At 48.7% G+C, this 25424-nt stretch overlaps 1 protein-coding gene and 1 long non-coding RNA gene across 2 annotated transcripts in view; both read left to right on the top strand.

The window, feature by feature from the left end:
* LOC122379543 (serine/threonine-protein kinase/endoribonuclease IRE1-like) overlaps nt 1-21009 on the top strand; it is a 343804-nt gene extending 322795 nt beyond the window's left edge. The window contains exons 11-13 of the mRNA XM_043361827.1: nt 20039-20221; nt 20760-20811; nt 20997-21009. Coding sequence (XP_043217762.1) covers nt 20039-20221; nt 20760-20811; nt 20997-21009 — 248 coding nt within the window. The remainder of the gene's footprint in view (nt 1-20038; nt 20222-20759; nt 20812-20996) is intronic.
* Nucleotides 21010-21778: 769 nt separating this feature from the next.
* On the top strand, nt 21779-23796 carry LOC122379357. Its single transcript, XR_006256169.1, has 3 exons — nt 21779-21947; nt 22422-22564; nt 22859-23796. It is a non-coding gene; the product is annotated as an uncharacterized LOC122379357 (long non-coding RNA).
* The last annotated feature ends 1628 nt before the right edge of the window (nt 23797-25424 follow it).

Below are 25424 nucleotides of genomic sequence, written 5' to 3'. Positions count from 1 at the left end.
TCGGCGCAGCGGTTCTGGAGATATATCGAAAAGTCTAGAGGGGGGGGGGAAATAGCCCCCCTCCCACCAGGGCGCGGGTTAATAGCGCTCTTTTCCCTGCCAGGCCCTACGTCCGGTCTGAATCAACCCTCGCATGGGGGGGGGGGTGATGCAGCCCCCATTAGTTTTTTTCTGAGATGGATGCTTAACAGATCAGCAGAGCGCGACAATATTTTGCATTTCCTAAGCGGCATCTTTGCGTAACTTAAAAAGGAAAAAATAATTGACCGGGTCGTGTCAGGTCACAAAGCTATGACGTTATAAGAGGTACAGCCTCTGGCCAGAAGTGCGTAAAATCACAGACTATCGCGTGTTATTGGGAAATATCAACCACAACAAAGACTTTGCTGGCTATTTCGGAGCATGAGTGACCTTATCAAGGTAAAAGGAAGTCAGGGGAATGTCATTGACCCCTTTTTACCTCTGGTGACCGTTCGTGACCTCGACTATAATGGGGTACATAGGTGTCCTAACTTCAACTTTGTCTTTTATTCAGGACGTCTAAGAGTGTATATGAAGCATTGTGATGCAAAGCATGAAATGAACTGATTACATCAGTTTCAGACAGGTATCTATTAGGTCGTTCAATAAGTAACAGTCAATGGTTATATTATGCTGCGTACCCATTGGAAAATCCTTCCAAAAATGGAAGGCTTCCAACAATGGAAGATTTGACCACAGTTTCCCCGACTGATCTGACCTTTGAGTGGTATTAATCGATCAACAATTGCATGATGCATATGTTGAAGGGGTAATGTCTTCATATTGATATGTTTAAAATAATTTTCTGGAAAACACGTAATAACAGGGGACTTTTGACGATTTTTCGCCATTTGACTACTGTCTTTTTGACTTTTTGACATTTGACTTTTGTCTCTTTGACTTTTTTGCCATTTGACGTTTATCTCTTTGACTTTTTGTCGGTTTGACTTTTTACTTTTGACTTTTAACATTTTGACTTTTATCCATTTTGACTTTTTATATTTTGACCGTTATCTGTTTTGACTTTTCCGCATTTGACTTTTTGCTTTTGACTTTTATCCGTTTTGACTTTTTCACATTTGACTTTTCTACTTTTTGACTTTTTGCCATTTTGACTTTTTGCTCTTTTGAATTTTTAGTTTGGACTTTTTGACGTTTTGACTTTTATACATTTTGACTTTCTTCCATTTGACTTTTATCCCTTTTGACTTTTTGCATTTGACTTTTTGTCTGTTGACTTTTTGTCTTTTGACTTTTTGTCATTTGACTTTTTGTCCGGTTACCATGAAAAAGCGCCATCAAAACTATAACAACAATCACAAGGCCCGCTGGCCTCCCTCCCCGTTCATACCTAATACTTGGTTGAACACTCAACCGAAAGCATAAAGTAGGGACAGCAAGTAATCGCTCATAAGACATAAAGCAATTAGCAAACAATCGTTTATAAGGAACTTCACTCTGGTGAATGGGAGCTTTGGAGGCGTCTGGCTCCTCCACACACACACACATCTGCAGGTCGGCCAGCTTTCGGCGCAGTTTCCGTATATGTAGGTATACCTACTTAAATAAGTAGGCAGTTTCCGCTAAACCACTTGGCGAGGGAGACTGCGGCGTCCACCCGGTCCTGGTTTGTATGACTTGGAACCATTTGCTCTAATAGTACGTACCTGAAAAAGAGGTTAATTGTAAGAAAATTAACCTCACTCTCATTCTATCTAAAAGTAAATTCCGGATTCGAAATAAAACAAACTTTTTGAGAAGCTTTCGGCATTGCGCCATCATCAGCTCTCCATCAGCTCCATCTCCATCAGCTCAAAAAGTTTGTTTTATTTCGAATCCGGAATTTACTTTTAGATAGAATGAGAGTGAGGTTAATTTTCTTACTATTTGTTACAATGTCTCTCAAATTAGCGTTGAAACATATTCAAGAGGTTAATTGGTTTAATTTACATTGCATGTTTGCTTGAAAAATAACTTATTGTTGCAAATACTGTAAAAGCACTTCTCATTGATCCGTATAAAATGTTCATTCGATTTTCAACAAGGACAGAGAATGAGCGTGCTCGGTGATAAGTAGATAAATATTTGTGTTTTGTGTTTCATTTTCCTGGTTCAGAAGTGCCGGTATTTCACAAAGATATAAAGGCACGGAATGCGGCTTTTCTGAGCGAGGGTATTATAAGTCGCTAGGCTGAACACCTATTCAGCTTCATGTTTGATGGCGTGAAACTCAGTCAAAATCATGACGTTTACATACGATCAAGCGCACCATTCAATACACTTACCTACCTCCATGCCAGTCCACTTGATAAGAGCAGTGAGCACTATCCCTTCTTCGCGCTGTCACACGCGCCCAACCATCAACCACCAAATGCCCCAACACCGGTGTGTCGTTTCGTCGCACAGCGCGCAGACTGTCACAAACGCTGCACATGATTGGCGCAGAAATGCGCATGCGCGAACAGCCGAACAAGTATGGCTAAGCTCCGGCTTTACTCCAGTTAGCCGAAGGACACAGCCAGCTTGATCAGCCCGCGCTCCGCCCAAGTTAACCCTATTCCTGGCGGGCTCCGCCGGGACAAGAAACTGGCGGGGGGGGGCCGATTCGGCCCCCCCCCTGAGATCTCGAGAACGAAGCAAGATAGCGACAAGCGGTAAACGGCATCGGATACGCACGGCCAAGATCTACAATTTTTACAAAGGTCATTTTCAGGTCAGGTCAAAGATGACGTCACAGGGGTCAAAAAAGTCAAAATGGCGGCGCTTGATATGGAGAGAGTTTTTCTCGAATAACTTTCGAATTAGTCAAGATAGGAACAAACTAAGGGCATCATCGTGATCCTCTCGTCAATCCGCATCGAATGATATATATGTTGACCTCGAAAGGTCAAGGTCAAAGGTTGACCTCAGGTCACGTGACCTCGAGGTCATCATGTATATCATTCGATGCGTCTTGACGAGCTGAACACAATGAGACCATCCACGCGTCTGTATCTTGTTCCTGTACGGAGTTATTGGCCAAAAACCTTTGGTGACCTTTGATGACGTCACATGACCTCACAGCTGCCCAACAGCAAAACAGACCTCAAGGTAGTGAAGGTTGATCGTATATGAGGTCATGTATGGTATATGGGGCCATTTCGACCCGTTTTAGTGGTAAAAACAGGGAGTTGATTTTCCCCCCATTGACTTATAATGGGGAGGTCGCGAAATTGACCTGACCTTAGGTCACCGATATCAAAATTCCGAGATATACAAATTGCACATACTGGTACCCTAACTAAACCCTGAAGAGAAGAAATTGATCGGTCAAAAACTCTAGCTCTGGCGTGATTGCAAACTTTTCTGAGGTAGGGTCACCAAACCGCCTCTGGTGACCTGACCTGAGGTCAGATCAACTCAAAATTTTCAGACATGTTGCGTAGAAACCTTTTAGGAAAAGTCAGAAAATTTGAGCTTCCTAGCTCAACGCGTTTGGGAGAAATAACCAAAAAACCTCAGGGGGGGCTCCTGAGGACCCCCCCGCCAGGAATAGGGTTAAGCCTGTTTTGGATGCGCGGGCAGATGTCGGGCTGAGCTACTGCTATCCGCAAGTGGGCATAGCTGCGGCATACCCCAGCTCAGCCCTAGTAAACAATACATTGGTTTTGATCAAAGTGGGCAAACCCAAGCTAAGCCCAAGCTGCCCGACGTTTGCCACAGTTCAGCCCAAGCGAATTGCTGGCTGGGTTATAATGGGGAGGTCGCAAAATTGACCTGACCTTAGGTCATCGATATCAAAATTCTGAGATAAACATTTTGTACATGCTATTGCTCTTAGCAATCGCTGAAAGTTTCAAAGCGATCGGTCACTCGGTGTAGCTATGACAGACATTGAAACTTTTTATGAGGTGAGGTCACTTCAAGTCACCTGGTGACCTGACCTTGAATGACCTTGGTCTGAAATTTTTACAACATGTGTAGAATTGATGTATGATAAGGTGTACCAAAAAAAAACAAGGGGGTGTTCAAACACCCCCCCCCCCAGCAGGGCGCGGATTAATAAGGTTACGGTATGTATAATTTACGCTTGTCATCCTAATAACCTTCTAATAATCTTGTCATCCTATTCCTAATGAATGCGTCTCAGAAAATATGCATCATATAAATCACAAAGTAAAACTATTCGCCTATGTCCGGAACGTCCCTATATTGCGCTGTTTGCCCTAGCGCTCCTAGAGTGGGGTATTTAGATACTCTAATGTGAATATTCCGTGTTCAGGCAAGTTTCGGCAGCTAAACTAGGCGTTGTCTTGTGTAGGAGAAAGTGGCGAATCCGATAGGATATGTTTCGGAGTGGAAAAGTGTGGAAAACATTGTTGATTTTCTACATTTATTTAGAATACCATTCCTTCAATATGGTGTCTGTAAGGGTTTTTTTTGTAAATGACATTTTTGTGACCTTCGTAAGGTTGTGGCATACTTTCTGTTTGCCATTCCATTCCTAATAAAGGTGCCTTTCAGAAGATATGCAACTTTAAGACCTCGCAAGAATAAAACCAACAGGACAGGACAATGAAATTGAGCTATACTTTCGGGCCGTACTGAGCCCATTGAGTAATCAAGCATGAGTGTGAACTTTGGGCGCATTTTTTCTAGTCTTGCTGTGAACATACAGATAAAACAATGCCACATATGAAAAATTCAAACATTTCTTAGCCCCACCTAGACAAAAAAAATAACCAAAAATCCAAAAAAGATTTTTGGAATTAAGACGCGCTAGATCGGAAAAATCCATACTGTGCATATGTTGTTACCACCCTGTCGCGTTTTTTGCCTGTGAATAAAAAACTGCGGCGCGTAGCGCCGCGCCGCTTGGGGTAGCTTTTTGTACATCAATTTTAAACAACGTGTGAAATTTTTGACCCCAGGTCATGTCAGGTCAGGTCACCAGGTCAAGTTAACTGACCAAGCCTAAAAAAGTTTGCAATCATGTCCAGCCTGCAGTGTTTGTCAGAAAGGTTTTAAACTTGGTGGATTGCATGATGTTATGAGCGCCTACAATTTGAACATCTCGGATTTTTTATATCCATGACCTAAGGTCAGGTCAGTGGCGTGACCTTACCATTATAAGTCAATGAAGAAAAATGAAAATGCCTCTAGATCCGTGTGTACGCATAGGAACAGTCCAAATATTTCAGAATCACAATGATTTGGACCACCCGTGACGACCAAGGTGTCTTTTTTTCTGATAGCATCTAGAAAGGTCATCCGAGGTCATTTGTGGCTACAAACATATTTTTGCCAATAACTCTCGATTGGAAAGAGATAAGACGCTGGGGATGGTCTCATTGTGTTTGTCTTGTAGAGACGCATCGAATGTAATGCAACATGACCTTTTCCGGTCAGGTCATGACCTTGACCTGAGGTAAAATTTTCAAGTTGACCTTTCAAGGTCAAATTATAGTTCATTCGACCCGTCTCAGCGAGAAAAACACGATTCTGGCAATAGAAATGTTGTGGCTTTTTAAGTCAGAAGTTATTGCCGAAAAACACATTTCGTAAAAACAGCTATTTTTGGAGTTTTTTTTCCTCTGGAGGCTAATCCGTTGAACTAAGGTCAATTTTGATAATGACCTTATCAAAAGAAGAGTTCAAAAGCTATGGATTGCTTTTACATAGTTCCTGAGAGAAATGCATGTTTTCTGAAAAATATAATGAAATTTGGCAAATGTTAACCTTTGATGACCTCCAGTGACCCCAATATTGCTCTAAGATGAAAAATGACCGAAATACTTTCAAACGTACGCATTGAGAGCTATCGACTGCTTTTTACCGCGTCTTTCTAGCCCTCTTAGTTTTTTAGTTAGAGGTGGGTGGTAACATATGCCCCTTGCAGTGCGAAGTTGGCTGAGACCGCCACTGGGGCGTGGGTTAAGTCAATGTTTGATGACGTATATCTCGGGAACGTGACGTCATATCTTGACGAAAAAAATGTCTCCTTTTTTCCACATATAGTTGAATAGTTTCACAAAAGTTTCGCAAACAAAATCGGAGGAGCTGAAGTTCAGGATGATGATTTTTTGAATGCCTGCCCCTAATACGGAAATAGACCAGGCGGTGCCGGGTTAATCAAAGGTATTTTTTTCTATCACAGGCTATTTCACTGCTCGGTCCCACTCCCAGTCCCATCCTACCGTATAATATGCCTGGCCCTGCGTGGTAACTGGTATATTGCAGAATTTTGCAGGAAGGAAATAGGTGAATGACAAAACCAGTAATATTGAAAAGGAAATTGAACAATGGTGAGAAAATCACAGTGGGATAGTTGCTGAATCATTCATGTTTCAAGTCAACCAGATCTGAATAGCTTATTTATAGGTTTGTCGTGATGTGAAGGCCTCGTTTTGCGTCTTGTTTTGTTCGGCCCTCGGCCACACCACAACTATGGCGTTTAGCGCTCGCTGGCTGTGACGTCACGGCCACCCCGGCGGGCGGCGGCCCGGCTGACCTCCAGTGACCTTGAGACGCGCCGCCGGCCGCGTCAGCTGATTGTCGGCGGTGCGCGGCGACCCCAAACGCTGCCGGACTGGTCAGGTGCAGGTGAAGCTACCGGGCGCTCCCGAACGGGGCTGGGGCCGACACGGTGACACAAAGAACGGAAGAACTGAAGTCTGAAGACATACGGTACGGTGACAGGAACGATACGGTGACACGAAGAACGGAAGAACAGGCCGGCTGCTCCGTACTTTGCTCGTGATTTTTGCTCAAAGGTACTGCCTTTTTTTGCAAATATCCATAAATAATGTGGAGAAGGCAGGAGCAGTTTATCCCTGAAACTCTGAACTGAAGCCTAAATCAAACAAGGAATCACTGGATCCAACACATACATGTGTAGGTAATGCTACCTGATCCTAAGGTAAGAGTAAGACGGAAGTCGTAACTCGTAAGCCATGGTAAGCCCTAGGATAACAAGTCGGGTGGTGACTGGTGACTGGTGATGGTCAATGATTTGAGCCTGTATCCGACGAAGGATTTGTGATAAAACATTGGCAACAATACAAAGCTGAAATGATAACTTTACACATAAGGGATGAGCAAAATATATAAACACATTTTGAAGGTCAGATTGAAAATGTGACAAGATAAAGTTATCCTCCTTACGGAATACACTGTTATTCCGCGCCCCAGTGGCGGTCTCAGCAAACTTCGCCCTAGTGGGGGGGGGGGGGCATATGTTACCACCCACCTCTAACTCAAAAACTAAGAGGGCTAGAAAGACGCGGTAAAAAGCAGTCGATAGCTCTTAATTCGTACGTTTGAAAGTATTTCGGTCATTTTTCACCTTAGAGCAATATTGGGGTCACCAGAGGTCATCAAAGGTCAAAATTTGCCAATCGTCATTATATTTTTCAGAAAACATGCCGCTATTTCAGGAACTATGGAAGCTAGAAAAACGCATGGAACAGCAATCGATAGCTTTTGAACTCTTCTTTTGAAAAGGTCATTATCAATATTGCCCTCAGGTCAACGGTTTAGCCTCCAGAGGGCAAAAACTCCAAAAATAGCTGTTTTAACGAAAAGTGTTTTTCGACAATAACTTTCGACTACAGAAAGCCAGGACATTTCTATTGCCAGAATCGTGTTCCTCTCGCCGAGACGCGTCGAATGAACTATAATTTGACCTTGAAAGGTCAACTTGAAAATTTGACCTCGGGTCAAGGTTATGACCTGACCGGAAAAGGTCATGTTGCATATCAGTCGATGCGTCTCAACAAGACAAACACAATGAGACCAACCCCAGCGTTCTATCTCTTTCCAATCGCGAGTTATTGGCAAAAAACTGTTTGTAGCCTCAAATGACCTCGGATGACCTTTCTAGAGGCTATCAGCAAAAATGACATCTTGCTCATCACGAGTGGACTAAGTCATTGTGATTCTGAAATATTTGGACTGTTCCTATGCGTACACACGGATCTAGAGGCATTTTCATTTTTCTCCATTGACTTGTAATGGAAAGGTCACGCCACTGACCTGACCTTAGGTCACGGATATAAAAAATCCGAGATATACAAATTGTAGGCGTCCATAACAGCATGCAATCCAACAAGTTTGAAACCTTTCTGACAAACACTGCAGACTGGACATGATTGCAAACTTTTTTAGGCTTGGTCAGTTAACTTGACCTGGTGACCTGACCTGACATGACCTGGGGTCAAAAATTTCACACATTGTCCAAACTTGATGTACCAAAAGCTACCCCAAGCGGCGCGGCGCTACGCGCCGCGGTTTTTATTCACACGTAAAAAACGCGACAGGGTGGTAACATATGCCCCCCCCCCCCCCACTGGGGCGAAGGTTATAAATTAACCCGCGCATGGCTGGGGTATTTTCCATAACGCGAGTGACTGAGGGGGGGGAGGGCTCTCCAGAGCCCCCCTTCTATCTCCGAAACTACTTGGCCGACCGTCAAAACTCAAACGGCTTCTGATAGCCCTGGAAAAACTGTTGAGCAAAACCTATTTTCATTGACCTCGAGGTCACCGATGACGTCACAGGTCAGGTCAAGTAAAAATTATCGGCATTTTTGCTTGTTTACAATTTAGGCTCTGGCCGCCGACTGACAAGTCCCATCAGGCTCATGTTTGGTTTACGCACTCCTTGATATGTGCCTACCCTGAGGGTACCGAACTTTTAATTTGAATTTTTCAGGTCAAGCCCAGGTCATCCTAGGTCACGAAATTGTATATCATCTATCGGTCACGTGACGCATGTTTTATGGTCCATTTTACACGTAGATTTCGCAAATTATGTCGTCTGTGTCATTTGAGGTCATTTTCAGCTGAATTTACCGGAGGTCAGGTCAAGTTCAGGTCAGAAAAGGTCAAATTTTAAAAATCAAATGTTTCAACAAAAAGGTGCCTATCAGATGCAGTTTGAGCTCAGGAACACCGCGATGGTGCAATTCATTTTGCTGTAGGGGAGAGTGGGGAAAGATGCCCAGGGTTTTACTATGTCATATATTGTTCGAAAATGACGATCGGAAATCAAAAACTTGAAGTTTCAACGGAAGTCGACATCATTTTTCTCCAAAAATATCACACTTTCGTGCCTGAAATATGATGACTTTTTTGCTATTAAGCATTTTCCTGAAGAAGTGAAAGGGGGCATCTTACCCCACAGGGTGGGAAAGTGTGGCGGCCGAGACGAATCGATAAAAATATGATAGAATTATATTGAGAGACGAAAATAAAGAACATGACAGTTTGAAAGTAGGCCGCACACTCTGAACTAAAACAATTTCTAGCATCGACGTTGACTCGGTTTTCTGAGCTAAAAAGAAATATTGTTTTTCACGCGCGCAGCAACAATGACAAGAAAATAAACATGAATCGAATCGATAAAAATATGATAAAATTATATTGAGAGACGAAAATAAAGAACATGACAGTTTGAAAGTAGGCCGCACACTCTGAACTAAAACAATTTCTAGCATCGACGTTGACTCGGTTTTCTGAGCTAAAAAGAAATATTGTTTTTCACGCGCGCAGCAACAATGACAAGAAAATAAACATGAATCAAATAAGGCGTGATAAAATAAAAACAAAGACCTCTAATAAAAGGAAGTAAGAACTCGCCACAAAAGACGCCCCCTGGCGTTGGGGAAGATGCCCCCTGCACTATAAGTGACATAAATGGGCACGTGAATCGCCTGAACGAATCAGTAGTCCCTTCGAGCCTGCAGTAGACACCAAACGTCATCATAAGGGCCCTCAAAAGTAGTCGTAAGGGGCTTCAGAGGTCATCGTTAGGGCCATCATAGTCCAGCGCGGCCAAACAAGCCTCCGTGGTGGCGTTTGGAGACCACTGTGGGGGCCCTTATAGGTCTTCATGATGCTTGAGGGCCCTCGAGCCCATCGTGGGGACCTCAGATGCCAGCGCGGCCCGTGGAGCCAACTTGGGAGCCCTCAAAGGATGTCGTGAGGGGCCCTGGAGCCAATAATGGGGCCTACAGAGGCCGTCGTGAGGGCTCTCAGAGTCAGATGCCGCCCAAAAAGTCCCTGTGTGGGCCGAGAGACCGGCATGGGGAGCACCCGACCGTACTGGACTCTCAATAGTCCCAGATTTGCTTTTGTCTCTCATCACAAGTATGTAATACATGATTTGACGGGCTGCTGGAAGGACAGCCTACGGATTTAGGGGGGCGTCTTTCCCCATCAGCACAGGGGGCATCTTACCCCAAGGTACCGAAGTAACATTAAATCAGTACAATTTGTTAGCCATAAAACTACACCCTGAAACAAACTGTTTGGGACACAGTACACGCATGTTAATGTATCACGACTATAGCAAGGGACGCAAAAATTATTTACCTTCTTTGATATTTACAATGTTTTGACACCAAAATATTTTTTGAAAGCAGCAAATAAAAAACATGCAATCACCAGCCAGCCGTTGCCCAACTGAGCTTCGCAAATTTATGTGCAGTTAACAAGGCAGGCTTCCGCTTTACGCTAAGAACATTAATTTCCAGGTTCTATTCTTTGTTTCGCCGCTAGAGGGGGTGGGGCGTCTTTCCCACCCTGGGCAATGGGCATCTTACCCCACTCTCCCCTACAATGTAAAAAAACGTACTAAAAATGGTTTTGAAAAATTAAATAATTATAAAAATTTTGACAATTGCGGCTGCATTGCCGATCAGCAGATATTGCATCTAGATTCTTTGCTTGGACTTTCCAAGTCTGACTGGTCTCATCGCTGATGACATCTTAACCCTCGCCGGCCGAGGGGGGGGGGGGCGGGTGCCCCCCCCCATAGGGTTTTTTCGCGATAGCTCCGAGCACGCTGGCGATAGAGAGCTGAAACTTGGCATACCTGACCTTTGATCCAAGCCGCATCTTTTCACACCAACCGCATTTTTGGGTCAGGTCAGGTCACTGACCTATGACGTCATAAGTGAACCTCTGCACGGTCTTCAGATGTCGCAACTTCGCAACGCCCTCATTGCCAGAGGTGATGTCACAGGGAAATGAAACTTGCAGGATCTAGTATCCATTATGAGTGTCACAACTTGTATATCTCGGATTTTTCCTAAAGGTCATATGAGGTCAGGTCATTTTCGTGACCTCACCATTATAAGTCAATGGGGAAAAATGAAAACTGCTATTCTGGCGCCGGGAACGACCTCCAACTATCTCAAGCACACAGAATCGTGATTTGATGCACTCCTTGCAAGGTTAGATGCGTCATTTTTGCAATGTTGACCTTGCGTGACGTCATTTATGACGTCATCAAGGTCATATTAGTTTTTCGTCAATAACTCCCGATCAAATTGAGCTAGCGAGTCGAGAAAGCCACCAATGGACTCAGGAAGACCTGCCGAATCGAATGATATGCGACATGTCCTCTTTCGACCAACTTCGTGACCTGGGGGTGCTGACCAGACCTTGACCTGAGGTCAACACCCTAAGTTGACCTGACCCGAACAAAAAGTATATCATTCGACGCGCCTGAGCGAGGCGAACACGATGCTGCCAAAATCGGCGCTCTGCGGCCGTTTTTTGCGAAGTTATTCACCAAAAACTGAACCGTACCTTGGGGCACTTGACCTGACCTCAGAGGTCACCGGTTGACCTAGGACCTTAAAATCGGGTACCAATCTCTGCGTCTCGTAACGGCGCACACGCTCGTTTTTTCCGCGACGCGCTAGCTCCACCAGGGGCGAAACGGCGAGGGGGGGGGTCGTACCCGCCCCCCCCCCCCTCGGCCGGCGCGTATGTAGAAAACCAATAGGTCCGGCGAGGGTTAACCCACGAGCCGCTGGGGGGCATAAAGTTGCCCCCCCTTTACGTTTTGTGAAATATCTCCGAAACCTGATGAGCTACGAACGTGAAACTTGGCATAGCTTCAAATGAATACCTAGGCAATGTTTGAGGAAAGTTTGGTGGTTGTAGCACCTAAGATGACGTCACAGTGACGTCATAAAGTTTTGTCGTTTTCCGATATGGACCGTTTCTGATGACGCTGAGCATGAAACTCAACTGTAAATGAACTAGACAGCACCTGCTGTCATCTTAAAACATCTAACTACACTTCCATCTAGTTTCTGACCAATAATCGACCCTTTATATTCGGTCCCAAATATCTGATGTATCGTAAAGAATATGAGAGACGCAAGTCTATAATTTCACTTATGACGTCACTGTAACGTCATTTTAAATGGGATCGACACTAACTAAATTTGGACACAACCTCGGCTAGGTATTCAGGAAGATGTGTGCAAAGTTTCGCTTCTCTATCTCTTCGCGTTGCGACGATATCGTCGCAGAAGTAAAGGGGGGGCAACTATATGCCCCCCCCCCAGCGGCCGGCGGGTGGCGCGGAGGCCCAGCGGCCGTCGGGTTAATGTTTCGCGTCACGTGCGAATTTTACAGTCTGTGCTGCGCGCGCAATATTCTCGGCCCTCGTCAACCTCCGGTCTAGCAGCATGGTTTTCGCATTTTTGGAGGCTCGGTTGTAAACCTTCGCCCCAGTGGGGGGGGGCATATGTTACCACCCTGTCGCGTTTTTTGCGTATAAATAAAAAACCGCGGCGCGTAGCGCCGCGCCGCTTGGCATAGCTTTTTGTACATCAATTTTGGACAATGTGTGAAATTTTTGACCCCAGGTCATGTCAGGTCAGGTCACCAGGTCAAGTTAACTGACCAGGCCTAAAAAAGTTTGCAATCATGTCCAGCCTGCAGTGTTTGTCAGAAAGGTTTTAAACTTGGTGGATTGCATGATGTTATGGAACCCTACAATTTGTATATCTCGGATTTTTTATATCCGTGACCTAAGGTCAGGTCAGTGGCGTGACCTTACCATTATAAGTCAATGGAGAAAAATGAAAATGCCTCTAGATCCGTGTGTACGCATAGGAACAGTCCAAATATTTCAGAATCACAATGACTTAGTCCACTCGTGATGACCAAGGTGTCATTTTTTGCTGATAGCCTCTGCAAAGGTCATCCGAGGTCATTTGAGGCTACAAACAGATTTTTGCCAATAACTCGCGATTGGAAAGAGATAGAACGCTGGGGATGGCTTAATTGTGTTTGTCTTGTTGAGACGCATCGAATGATATGCAACATGACCTTTTCCGGTCAGGTCATGACCTTGACCTGAGGTCAAATTTTCAAGTTGACCTTTCAAGTTCAAATTATAGTTCATTCGACGCGTCTCGTCGAGAGAAACACGATTCTGGCAATAGAAATGTCGTGGATTTTTCTAGTCAAAAGTTATTGTCGAAAAACACTTTGCGAAAAAGCAGCTATTTTTGGAGTTTTTGCCCTCTGGAGGCTAAACCGTTGACCTGAGGTCAATTCGGATGATGACGTTATCGAAAGAAGAGTTCAAAAGCTATCGATTGCTTTTCCATGCGTTTTTCTAGCTATCATAGTTCCTGAGATAAAAGCATGTTTTCTGAAAAATATAATGACATTTGGCAAATTTTGACCTTTGATGACCTCCAGTGACCCCAATATTGCTCCAAGATGAAAAGTGACCGAAATACTTTCAAACGTACGCATTGAGAGCTATCAACTGCTTTTTACCGCGTCTTTCTAGCCCTCTTAGTTTTTTAGTTAGAGGTGGGTGGTAACATATGCCCCCCCCCCCCCACTAGGGCGAAGTTGGCTGAGACCGCCACTTGGGCGCGGGTGCCTATAGGTAGCACCAATCAAGCAAAACTAACTTCTCGCTGAGTTCTGAGCTGCATGGGACGGTCGGTTTCCGTCCCCGCCTACCGGTTTCCTTCCCGTCTGTGCCGTGGACGGTCGCCTTCGCATCAGCTGCTCATGCCTCGGGGCATTTCGGCGTCTGGTGCCCGACCGGCGCTGCCCGGACGCTAGTCCGGCCGACCTGCCCACTGGGCCCCCGGGGCATTGACCTACTGACCTCTCTCCCGCATGGGGCGATTCGCATTGAACAGATTCGGACGCAGATACATAAGTGAGTGATGGACAAATAACTTACAAGCTACATCACTACAGCTATTACAGCAGCCTGGCATGAACATTTTTGCGATGGATTAGTACATATGAGTTTTTCCACCGCTGCATTGGCGTCTCAGTGCATCGCTTGCCTCAACTTCGGTCGTCTCCGGGCGTTTTGCAAAATAATAATAATAATAATAAAACTCCGGTAACACAAAGTAACCTTGGGTACCACGACTCATTATGCATTGCTGCCTCAGTACAGGGCTGGCTCACTGAAGTCAACATTCCGGTTACTTCCGAGGCGACAGGGACGCGGGTGCGCGTGGGTCGGCGCGCCGGCCCACCCGCCGTGCCAAGGGAGAGCGAATGGTGACCAGCTGACCGCTCCGGACGCTGGGGACCTACCTGCCGTGTAGAACGTCCACTATAACCGTCCGCCCACAGCAGGCGCGCACACAGGATTTTTGAATGGGGGGGGCACGACCTTCCAACTGGGCCCCCCATGCCGAAGGCCCCCCCCCCCCCCAAAAAAAATACGGCCCACGGGGCTATATTTCGGTTGGTTTGAAGCTTGAGCAATTGGTTTGTCAGTGCATGGTAGGTAAAACAACTATTTCGGTACCAGCTTAATTTTCAAAACATATGTATTTTTACGCTAGCATGTTTTTTTTTCTCAAATGCGACTCAGAGCCGGTACATATACCTAATGATCTAATTTATTACGTAAAACATTTCATTAATAAACATTTTTGCAAGTCCCTCAGAAATCATCCCCGGGCAGCGACTGACTGCCGGCCGGCCGACCGGCCCCGGGTGGCTAGAAGCAGGGGCCGGTCACTGTTTGGCCCGGATGTGTAGGAGCGGGAGCGGCACTCCTTTTTCACGTATATTCGCATATTCTTTGAGGCAGATCGACATGAAATGTCATTATATCTGATACGATGCGGGATCACAGACTAGAGATCCAGCTTATAACTTATATTTAATGTTTAACCAATGAATCAAATCAACAGGACTATGTACGATGCATGTCGGACACGTACCCAGAATTTCGCCCAAGAGGGGGTCACCTGCTGGTCACCTGACCCCGGGCCCGCGAGTCACCCGGGGGCCCGGGGTCAGCTCAGGCAAGGATGTATCCAGGACCTTTCGATGGGAGGAGGGAGGCACGGTGGGTCCAGTCTCACTGGCAGACGGGTCTCTTTAAAACGGTCTTTGCATGAGAGAATGTGAAAAATTGGCAAGCAAAAGTATCATTTATGCCCGAGGAGTGTGCCTAATGTACACTAATGCCTAATTTACATGATATTTTACGAGCGAGCAAAGCGAGCGAGCTCCTCAGAGTCACCGGTGTGTGGCGCGCTCAGAGGTGCCAGTGAAAGGCCGTCAGATGCGCTGATGTTGGGTCCTCACAGGCGCCGTTGCGGAGTCTTAGGGCTTAGAGACACTGGTGGGGCCATCATTGGCATGTGTGTGGCCCTGCAAAATGGCCTGCAAGTGGAAAGTGGCCCGTCATAGGCTGGCAAGGACACTCGGAGGCTGGTAAGAGGCCCTCAGAGTCACTGGTACGTGGCCCTCAGAGGCGTCGGTGTGGGGACTCTCAGAGCCGCCGATGTAGGCCCGATGCGCTGGTGGGGGTCCCTTGGAGGTGGGGCGAGGGGCCTCGCAGTTGCCGTTGTGGGTGCCTTTAGAAACACTGGTGTGGACCGTGTGTCTATCACAGACGGATGTGGAGCCATAGCAGCCAATCCCTCGTTGGCCGTTACTAGGGCCCTGAGCGGCCGGCGAGGTCTCTCAGAAACCGGCATTGGGCCTTTATGACCGTAGTTGCGGCGCCCGCCACGGGCGGCGCTGGCCCGGCGAGCGGCGGTGACCCGACCGCTCGCCGGGTCAGTCTGGGCGCGTCTGGGCGCGTGCTCCGCCGAGTCACGTCCGCAGTGAGCAGTGAGTGGCCGCCGGTATTCGAGGCGGCTACGAGCCAATCCGTGCGGATGGCGGAAGTGGAGGAGCTCAAGTGTCAGGTGGCCTCTATCACAGAGAGGTTTGACCGGCTCGAGGGTCTCGTCGAGAAGATCTCGAAACAGCTAAGTGCTTCTCCGTGCACAGAGCAAAGCGATAAAGACGACAATGTCGGTCGTCGACAGGTCGTCCCTGACGAGCAGCAGCATCAAGTGATGCCAAGTGCCGTGCTGGGTTCATTCAGCGAAGTGCAGGCCGAATTTCGGGCCATTCGCGACAGCGTCGCCAAGGTGAAGCTACCGCCAGACCTGTTGGTTGGCGACAGTCGTGCGGGCGTCAGCAGGGCAGACCTGCCGAGATTCAACATCATACAGAAGTCGGCGCGCTATCAGGAGACGGTACTCAAGCTCCTGTCCGCCTGCGATCCGGAGGACGCGGCGCTCAACCAGGTATCGGCTGTCAGCCTGGCACACCTGCGTTACCTGCAGGAGGAGTACACGCAACTTCTGGTATCAGCCCAGTTCGACGACGGGACGGCAAAGCTGTTTTCTACGCTACAGCAAAATCCGGCAGCTTTCACGCCGAACTCCCTCGAGAACCTTCAGCGAGCCGTGGCTACATAGGAGCCAATAACGTCCGCCCACAAGCCCTGTGGTGTCCTTCCGAGTTGAAGTGCGGCCAGCGCGAACCCTCTGCTACCAACTGGCGCCGCAGGGCCCCTCGGTTTCGAAGGAACCCTAAACCCGAGAACGGGCACGTACCCCCTCGCTCCCTTGCTATGTCACTGAATCCAAGTGATTAGGGACCCTTTAGGTAATCAGGGGCGTTTCAGATGACCAGGGGTTTTCAATTGATCAGGGGCTCACCAGGTGACCATGGGCCCCTCTGGTAACCAGGCGCCCCTTAAATAACCAGGGACCCCATAAATAACCAGGGCCCCTCAGTAAACGGGGACCACTCAGGTAAGTGTAGGAGTCCCGCAGATAACCAGGGCCGGCAAGGTATGGTCCGTTTTTTGACAAGGCTCTTATTGACTCAGGTGCGAGCCCTTTGCCATCAGCAGAGGGCCCTTTCAAGCCTTTTGAGGGCCGTTTAACGTCTCTTGAGTTCCCATTGAGGCCTTCTAAGGGCCCTTTGAGCAGTCGAGGGGCTTTTGAGGCCTTTTGAGGGCCTCTTGACGTCAGCTGAGGACCGTTGGACGCCAGCTGAGGATCTTTTTTGGGCCTTCTGATGGCCATTAGACGCCAATGGATGACCCTCTGACACCAACTGGGGCCCTCTGACACCAGCTAAGGGCACTTTAAGTTTGACGCTAGCTCAGGGCCCTCTGACATTAGCTGGGGGCCCACTGACGCTAGCTCAAGGCCCTTTGACGTCTTTAAGGCCTTCTGAGGGCCCTTGAGGTCTTATAAGGGCCCCTTGAGGCTTTTTCAGGGCCGCTTGACGCCAGCTGAGGACCGTTTGAGGCCTTCTGATGGCCATTTGGCGCCAGCTGGGGCCATCTGGCACCAGCTGAGGGCCCTCTGTCACCAGCTAAGGACCCTTTAGAGCATTCGGAGAGCCGTTTGACGCAAGGGCATGGCCCTCTGACGTCAGCTCAGGGACCTTTGACACCCTTTAAGGCCTTCTGACGTCCGTTTGACGTTAGCTGAGGGCCCTTTGAGGCTATCTGAGGGCCCTTTAAGGCCATCTGAGACTCCTTTGAGGTCATCTGAGGTCTCCTTAAGGCCATCTGAGGGCCCTTTGACACCATCTAAGGGCCCTTTGACACCAGATGAGGGCCCTATGACGCTAACTGAGGACCCTTCGAGGCCATCTGAGGGCCTTTTGAGACCATCTGAGGGCCCTTTAAGGCCATTTGAGGGCCCTTTGTACACGGTCTTCGGTGGTCTAAGGATTAGTTAGAGGCCCATTTGAGGCGGCCTTCGGCCGCCTCAAATGGGCCCCTTCCTTCGAGTTGGGCCCCCCAACTCGAATGGGGGGGCACGGACCCGTGTGCCCCCCCCCCTTGTGTGCGCCCTTGACTCTGAGCCGTCCAACACGGCTGTCAACGGAGCAGACGCGGACGGCCGGGTTTCTGGTCCGTCCCAAAATGATCATCTGCCATCTGCACATAATATGGTCGATGACTGCGAAATTGTAACAAATCAACGCTTTCCAGGAATCAAAACAGATTGACATTTTATGTCTGACTAACACAAAATCATACAAAAGGACTTTCTAGTTTCTAGCCCGCACCGGGCCAGCCCGGTGCTCGGCGCCAGCCGAGCCGGGCCGGGGGGGGGGGGGAAGGTAGGCCGTCTGAACACCCCTCGTCTAAACTCGGCTCCTGGGCCACGATAGGTACGACATGGGCGAGGGGGCGGTCGAATGGATCCCCTCGGTTTTTCGCAAATAATTGGCGTAAACAGTGGCCGATTGCGACGAAACTGTCAGTGCCCTCAGGTTAATCAATTCTACATCTACTCCTAAGATTTCATTATCCTGACCCAAATGACCTTTGACCTGTGATCTATTTATCTAGACCATGTTTGGCCGGCATTGCGATTCGGCGTATGTCGGCTCACATTAGCCGCGCGCTTGCAGTCCTTTCGTGGTTTCAACTTTCACGCGTACAAACATGTGATATGATGCTGGTCCCATGCATTATGGTGGGTGTCAGCTGTCAAGGTGACCCAGAGGTCAGGTCAGGTCATTGACTTTTGATGACCTCGTTTCACTTTTCGCGAGTTTTACTTGTATCTAATCTAGTTTTTGGTGCTAATTTCGACTTTAGCAACCATTTGAACATTTACGAGGTAGTTTTGGTGCCTTCGTAACATGTTACGCAGCTGTCAGAGGCCGTTGACACCTACTGCGAATACCTGGCAGGACCGCTATTGGTTGATCTGACCTGACCTGACCTGGCCTAAGTGGATGAAAACATCATTGATTATCAAAACTAACAGGATATTCGTGATCAGCAACCCTAAAAAAGTAATATTCTCACTCAACGACGCTCTAACAGGTCCCGACTTTACCGTCGTTTGGGTCATTGTTCTGACCCGGAATGTCAACCAATGACCTTGGACCTTAAAAATTAGGTATCATCGGCTTCCTCTTGTCACGGGCAACACGTTCGTTTATACCGCAAAGCTCTAGCTCGATCAGGGGCCAAACGGCAAGGCGGGATCCAACGGGCCCCCTCCCCCCCCCCCCTACCTTCGCTGCTGGCAAGACACCAATACCGGCGAGGGTTGAGTGGCATTCGAAAGAACGTCAAAAAGCAAGACGAAACATTTCGGTCATCTTTAGGTCAGGTCAAAGGTCCGGTCACCAGAGGCCATCAAAAGTAAAATGTTGCCTACTTCAACATTCTTCGAAAATCCGGTGCATACCTAACTTGGGAACCAGTAGAGCTACAGCGCTGCGAGAAATCGCATTCGATAACCCTTTTTACGTTCGATCCGTAATGTGTCCTCATAGTTGACCCCACGTCAAGGTTTAGTCTCTAGAGGGCAAAAAGTAAAGAAGCCGTTTTTACGAACTGTTTTGCTTCAATAGCTTCAATAACACAAAGGCCCAGGTAGCCACCTGGTAACAACAGGAGCGTCGTGGGTAGCCACCCGCCCACTTTTATGACCTTTGACTGTTCAATGCCTTTCGTGACATGAAATTACCCCAGGGAAATAAGAAGGGGTCACGTGTGCCATTTTGCAATTCAAGGTGTTATGTTTGCTTGTAATTTGGTGTTTGGAGTATTTAGAGTGACGCTCATTTCAAAGCGAAACTGTAAAAGTGATTTGTGACTCGGTGTAGCTATTGCAGCATCGAAACTTTTTATGAGATGAGGTCACTTGACGTTGCCTGTTGACCTGTCATTGTCAACAGGCAAAGTCAAGTGACCTCATCTCATAAAAAGTGTGCCAAAATTTGAGATATTTCCAAAAAACGTAAGAGGGTGCTCAAACAGGGTGCCCCCCACCCCGCAGCAGGGCGCGAGTTGATAGGTATTGCCCTTTTTATTGCACTTTTGCTTATAGGTATGTTATAGGTATTCTGTGAAAGTCTGTGGATAAATCCGTTTAAAATCAACCCGTTTTACTTCTGTGTCACTTTTTTAGCCGTGGATGCTATCATCAAGGTGGGCCCAAACACTATCATCCTTCCGGCCGGAGTCGGTCTCATCGAGCTGACGGAGCTGCGGAGCTCACGGGAGACTGTGGAGCGGCTGTCAGTCACCGCCGCCGACCTCCCGCGACTGAGGGAGCAGCTGCCAGAGGGCCTCAGGCGCCTCAATGTCAGAGGTGAGATACCACGGATCATACATGTAATGCCGGTATAATGGACAATGCATATGGATATACAAATGGACAGGGAGACAGACGGCAAATGGACGAACCGTTCGAATTCAGCCAACATCTTACAGCCTTGTTTGTGTTATATGGTATTGTTAGAGTGATGCAATGCATGCATTTGCATATATTGTGAGCATCAAGTGCATGCATGAAATATTATTGTAGCAATTATTGTAATTTGAAATGGTTTCATTGCAACTACTGCGAACCATATATTTATGTAGTCTACCAACCTGATCCGTTACTATACCATGACTGGCTGCCCAGTGCCTAAGCCAATGTGCCTTGCAAAAATCGTAATACTTATGTTGCTCATATTTGAATATTTACGTATGTATGCTGTTGGTAAAAATATCGTTGTGCAGCCGCTCGGCTGTGTTAGTGCTGGCTGTGTCAGTGTCTGACACTCTGCAGTGTCTGTGGTGCAGCGGGGAGCTGGCGGCAGCTCTGTCCGACTGCAGTCAGCTGACACAGCTCTGTCCGACAGGGCCGGAGGTGACGGAGCCGAGGTGGCCGGGAGAGTCCCGTTGGGATGGTCTGTCAGTGTCGCTCCAGGGGGTGACTGCCGACACCATCAGTCACCTGGCTGACCTGGGACGGACGGTCACACTACTGGAGATATACGGTGAGCAGCGGCAGCACGGACAGGCCGCTGATATGTACGAGATCAGCGAATGGCGGACACCGAGTAACGGTGTGCCGGTGTCGGACCTTATGGTGACAGGTGTGATACATAGTTAATGTGCTTTGTGAAACAATGAAGCCAATTGAGCTCCAAAATGGAGGACTGTTCACTCAGTGACATATTCCCTCATAGTTAGTTGAACAACATATTGCGATTGTAATGCAATGTTCAATGCACTTCAATGCATTGGCTGAACTGATTGCATATCCATAGATAACATGAACATTGAACATTCATGTTATCATGTTCATTCATTCATGTTATCACATTCATTCATGTTTATATGGCATATCATATAGTACCACTGTTATATCATGGCTTACGGTGTCCATAAAACCATGCGAATTGATAGCTGTTTGATGTTTCGTTTTTTCCATATATTGACATATATTTCTGCCAAATGATCCTGTCTGTATGTGTGTCTGTGTGTTTTCCAGATTGTACTGATCTCACGACCGGCAGCCTGGAGCCCCTCACCAGGTGCCCTAAGCTGGAGCGTCTCACCCTGTCCGGCGGCGTCCCTGACACCGTGAGCCTGGAGCCACTCACCAGGTGCCCTGAGCTGTGGCGTCTCACCCTGTCCGGCGGCGTCCCTGACACCGTGAGCCTGGAGCCCCTCACCAGGTGCCCTAAGCTGGAGAGTCTCACCCTGTCCGGCGGCGTCCCTGACACCGTGAGCCTGGAGCCCCTCACCAGGTGCCCTAAGCTGGAGAGTCTCACCCTGTCCGGCGGCGTCCCTGACACCGTGAGCCTGGAGCCCCTCACCAGGTGCCCTGAGCTGCGGGATCTCACTCTGTCCGGCGGCGTCCCCGACACCGTGAGCCTGGAGCCCCTCACCAGGTGCCCTGAGCTGCGGTGGCTCACCCTGTCCGGCGGCGTCCCTGACACCGTGCTGGACAGTCTCAGCGGCTGTCCCAGGCTGTACAGGCTTACACTGGGGGACCGCCAGCGGCCGGCAGAGACGGCCTTCACAGCAGCAGCGGTCACCAGGTCAGTCAGCAGACACTGGTGAGGGGTGTCCTGTCAGACACTGACACTGACACACTGACACTGGATACACTGACACTGACACACTGACACTGACACACTGACACTGACACACTGACACTGTTACATTGACACTGACACGCTGACACTCTGACACTGACACAGTGACACTGACACACTGGCACTGACACACTGACACTGGCACGCTGACACTGACACACTGACACTGACACACTAACACTGACACACTGACACTGACACATTGTCACTAACACTGATACACCGACACTGACACACTGACACTGATACACTGACACTGACACACTGACACCGACACACTGACACTGACACTGACACATTGTCACTGACACCAACACACCGGCACTGAACTACTGACACTGACACCGACACGCACGTCCGGCCGGCTGGTGCCGCTGTGTTTGTGTGTGACGGCTCTGCTGCTCTGCTCTGTTACAGACTGGTGAAGTCGTGTCGGAAGCTGGACAGACTGAACCTTCACTGCACGGCAGACACCACCCGGGCCTTGCTGACCGCCCTGAAGGAGGCGGACCTGCAGTACAGTGATGGCGAGCCCCGTACCATCGATCTCTTTGTCCCCGGTAGGTGAGAGGGCGCCGCGCGCCGCGCCTCTGACCAGTCAGTCCCTCACAACAGACGCTGCACGGCGCCACCGGCCTCTCAGACACACACACTCGACCACCGCCGCAGGCCACGTCACGGACGGTGACGTGACGCGTCACGGCCACCACGGCCGACGGTGACGTCACGTCAGCCGTCTGTCCTGTGTGTGACGTCACTGGCCGGCGGTGTGTGGACATGGCTGTACCGCTGTCTGTGTGTCTGTCTGTGTGTGTGAGGTGTCCACCTCAGACGTGTCTCTGCTCTGTCCACAGAGGAGCTGTACTGTCAGCTGGAGAGCCAGCAAGGCGATGGGGTCAGAGTGTTTCTGTGGTAGTATTGATGCGCTGCACTACCGACCGTGCAGTGATGAGCTGACTGCAGAGAGGTCGAGCCAGTCGGCCGGGGCCGCCAGCTGACTGCTGCCGTGTGTGCTGCACCAGCCGGCACTGAGAGCGGCGCCGGTCAGCCGGCACACGGCCCCGGTGTCCGCTCTAGTGTAGTCATGTAGTTGTAGTAGTAGTAGTGTAGATGTAGGAGTAGCACACGGATGTGATGCATTGGGTAATTACAGGGCGGGTAATGTGGGTAATTGGACAGTGAAAGGTGATGTAGTGGGTAATTACCAGGTGGGTATTGTGGGTAATTGGCTGGAACGATTTGATCTAGCGGGTAATAACCGGGTGGGTGTTGTGGGTAGTTGGCTGGAAGGATGTGACCTGGTGGGTAATTACCGGGCGGATATTGTTTGTAATTGGACAGTGAAAAGTGACCTGGTGGGTAATTACCGGTTGGGTATTGTGGGTAATTGGACAGTGAAAAGTGATGTGCTGGAGAGACTACCGATCGTAGCATTACGCTATTCTGTATGTAGAACACACGTCTCTGACCGTCCGACTCGGTTCACCGCGCCTGGTCCCGGCGGCACGGCCGGCCTCGGTCACGTGACCGCCCCCCGGTGGAGTCGGACGGCTCGGTCACGTGACCGCTCCCCCCCGGGTCTGGCTGCACCTCGGCTCGGCGGTGCTGAGCGCCGTGCAGAGCGTGTTGTGACACGTCCCACACGGACAGCTCTACTCGACTACTGGCTAGCTGCCGTCCGAGCTGGCAGTATACACGCGGTGCCAGTTCAGACGGCGGCCGGCCGCGCCGCGCCCGCCCGCTCCGGTCCCGGCCGGCGGCCGTCACCCGGCCCGGGGCGGTGACCGGTCCGTCAGCTGACCATTGGTCAGTCAGCTGACCATTGGTCAGTCAGCTGATCATTGGCCAGTCAGCTGACCATTGGTCAGTCAGCTGATTGGTCAGTCAGCTGATTGGTCCGTCAGCTGATTGGTCCGTCTGCTGATTGGTCCGTCTGCTGATTGGTCCGTCAGCCAATCAGTCTCCACCGGCGGAGCGCGGCGCACGCCGAGACTCGAGACGTCAAACACATGTCAACTATATACACGAGAGGAGACGCTTCAGCTGTACTATCTGTAGACTAGGGCAATTAGTTACCGGGCGAGTATTGTGGGTAATTGGATGAAGTGATGCGATGTAGTGGGTAATTACCGGTCGGGTATTGTGGATAATGTACACTGAAAACTTTTTTACCATTTCCTGAAGGGTAAACCCGCCATAGCATGGTAGCTTGACACACAGACGTTTTTTACCACCTTCCAGATGGTAAATTTTACTCTTTCATGAAGAGTAAACTCGCCAGGGAGGGGTAACATGACACACAGACGTTTTTTACCATCTTCTGAATGGTAAACTCTTTTGATTTACTCTTGTCTAGAGTGTAACATTTTTTGGGTTACACTCTTTGAAAGGGTAAATCTTAAACGGAACCCTTTTCTAGGGAGTAACGCATCATCTACTCTGTGCTTTACCCTCCTACAGAGAGTATATTCTTCTGGCCTACCCTTTGTCACATGGTAATGTTTACTCTTTCCTTTAGTGTAAACCCCCCAGAGGATGGTAACAGACTCACAGACGCTTGCTTCAGAAGCTTCACGAAGCTTCTGTTAACCGGAGCTCACCAACTAAAAAAACATGCTTCAAGAGCAACAATGTATATTTGGCTTCCGTACAAACAATACGAGGGGCAGACCAGCCATGAACATTGTGAGACTCTTCACTTATGCATACGAATTTATACGAAGCGTTCAGCAATGCACAAACGGTCAATAAACACCACGATACAACTTGAATGCACTTTGAATGTGAATACAAGACATTCAGCGCCCTCATATTGGATAAGGCACAGCGCACAATATTTGAAGAGAGCGACGGCGTTCCTGGGTGGTCGCCCGTCTGCGTGAGATAATGAGACTGGATCACTACAGTGCGAGGCTTTTTCAAAGTCACCAACAAAATGCATAAACTTGTAGCATCACAACAAAATTAATGTACGTACTCACAACCTAGGCCACGTGGCCGTGCACGGGGTCCTGTTAACCAGGTCAAATTAGCACCACTCAACGGCATGCAATGCTCTAGCACATCGGTACTTACAATAAAATGTCCGCGCAGAGGCTCTATAGGCGATGAACAGCACACAAGCACAATCACCAACGGCCACGTGGCGCCGCACCGACACTGCTCACATCCTCCCTCGGAGACCAACGGCCGAAAACTGACAGATGCGCGCGGCCTTCAAACCGCAAACGGCCGATCTCGTTTCTGATTGGCTGAGTGATTCCATTTCAAATATCATCTTCACGAGGGTAAACAAGATCCACGCATGAAACGACTATCTGTACACGAGTCACGATACCCAGAAGGAAAGAGTTTTCGTGATGTTCTGGATCGCGAGAGTAATATTGATATTTACATGGTAATAATACTTTTCGCTGGCGA

The sequence above is a fragment of the Amphibalanus amphitrite genome, unplaced genomic scaffold (assembly GCF_019059575.1).
Source record: "Amphibalanus amphitrite isolate SeventyFive unplaced genomic scaffold, NRLGWU_Aamphi_draft 000008F_arrow, whole genome shotgun sequence".
Lineage (NCBI taxonomy): Eukaryota > Metazoa > Arthropoda > Thecostraca > Balanomorpha > Balanidae > Amphibalanus > Amphibalanus amphitrite.
The sequence above is the reverse complement of the archived record's forward strand: the minus strand, read 5'-3'. Positions and strand labels throughout refer to the sequence as shown.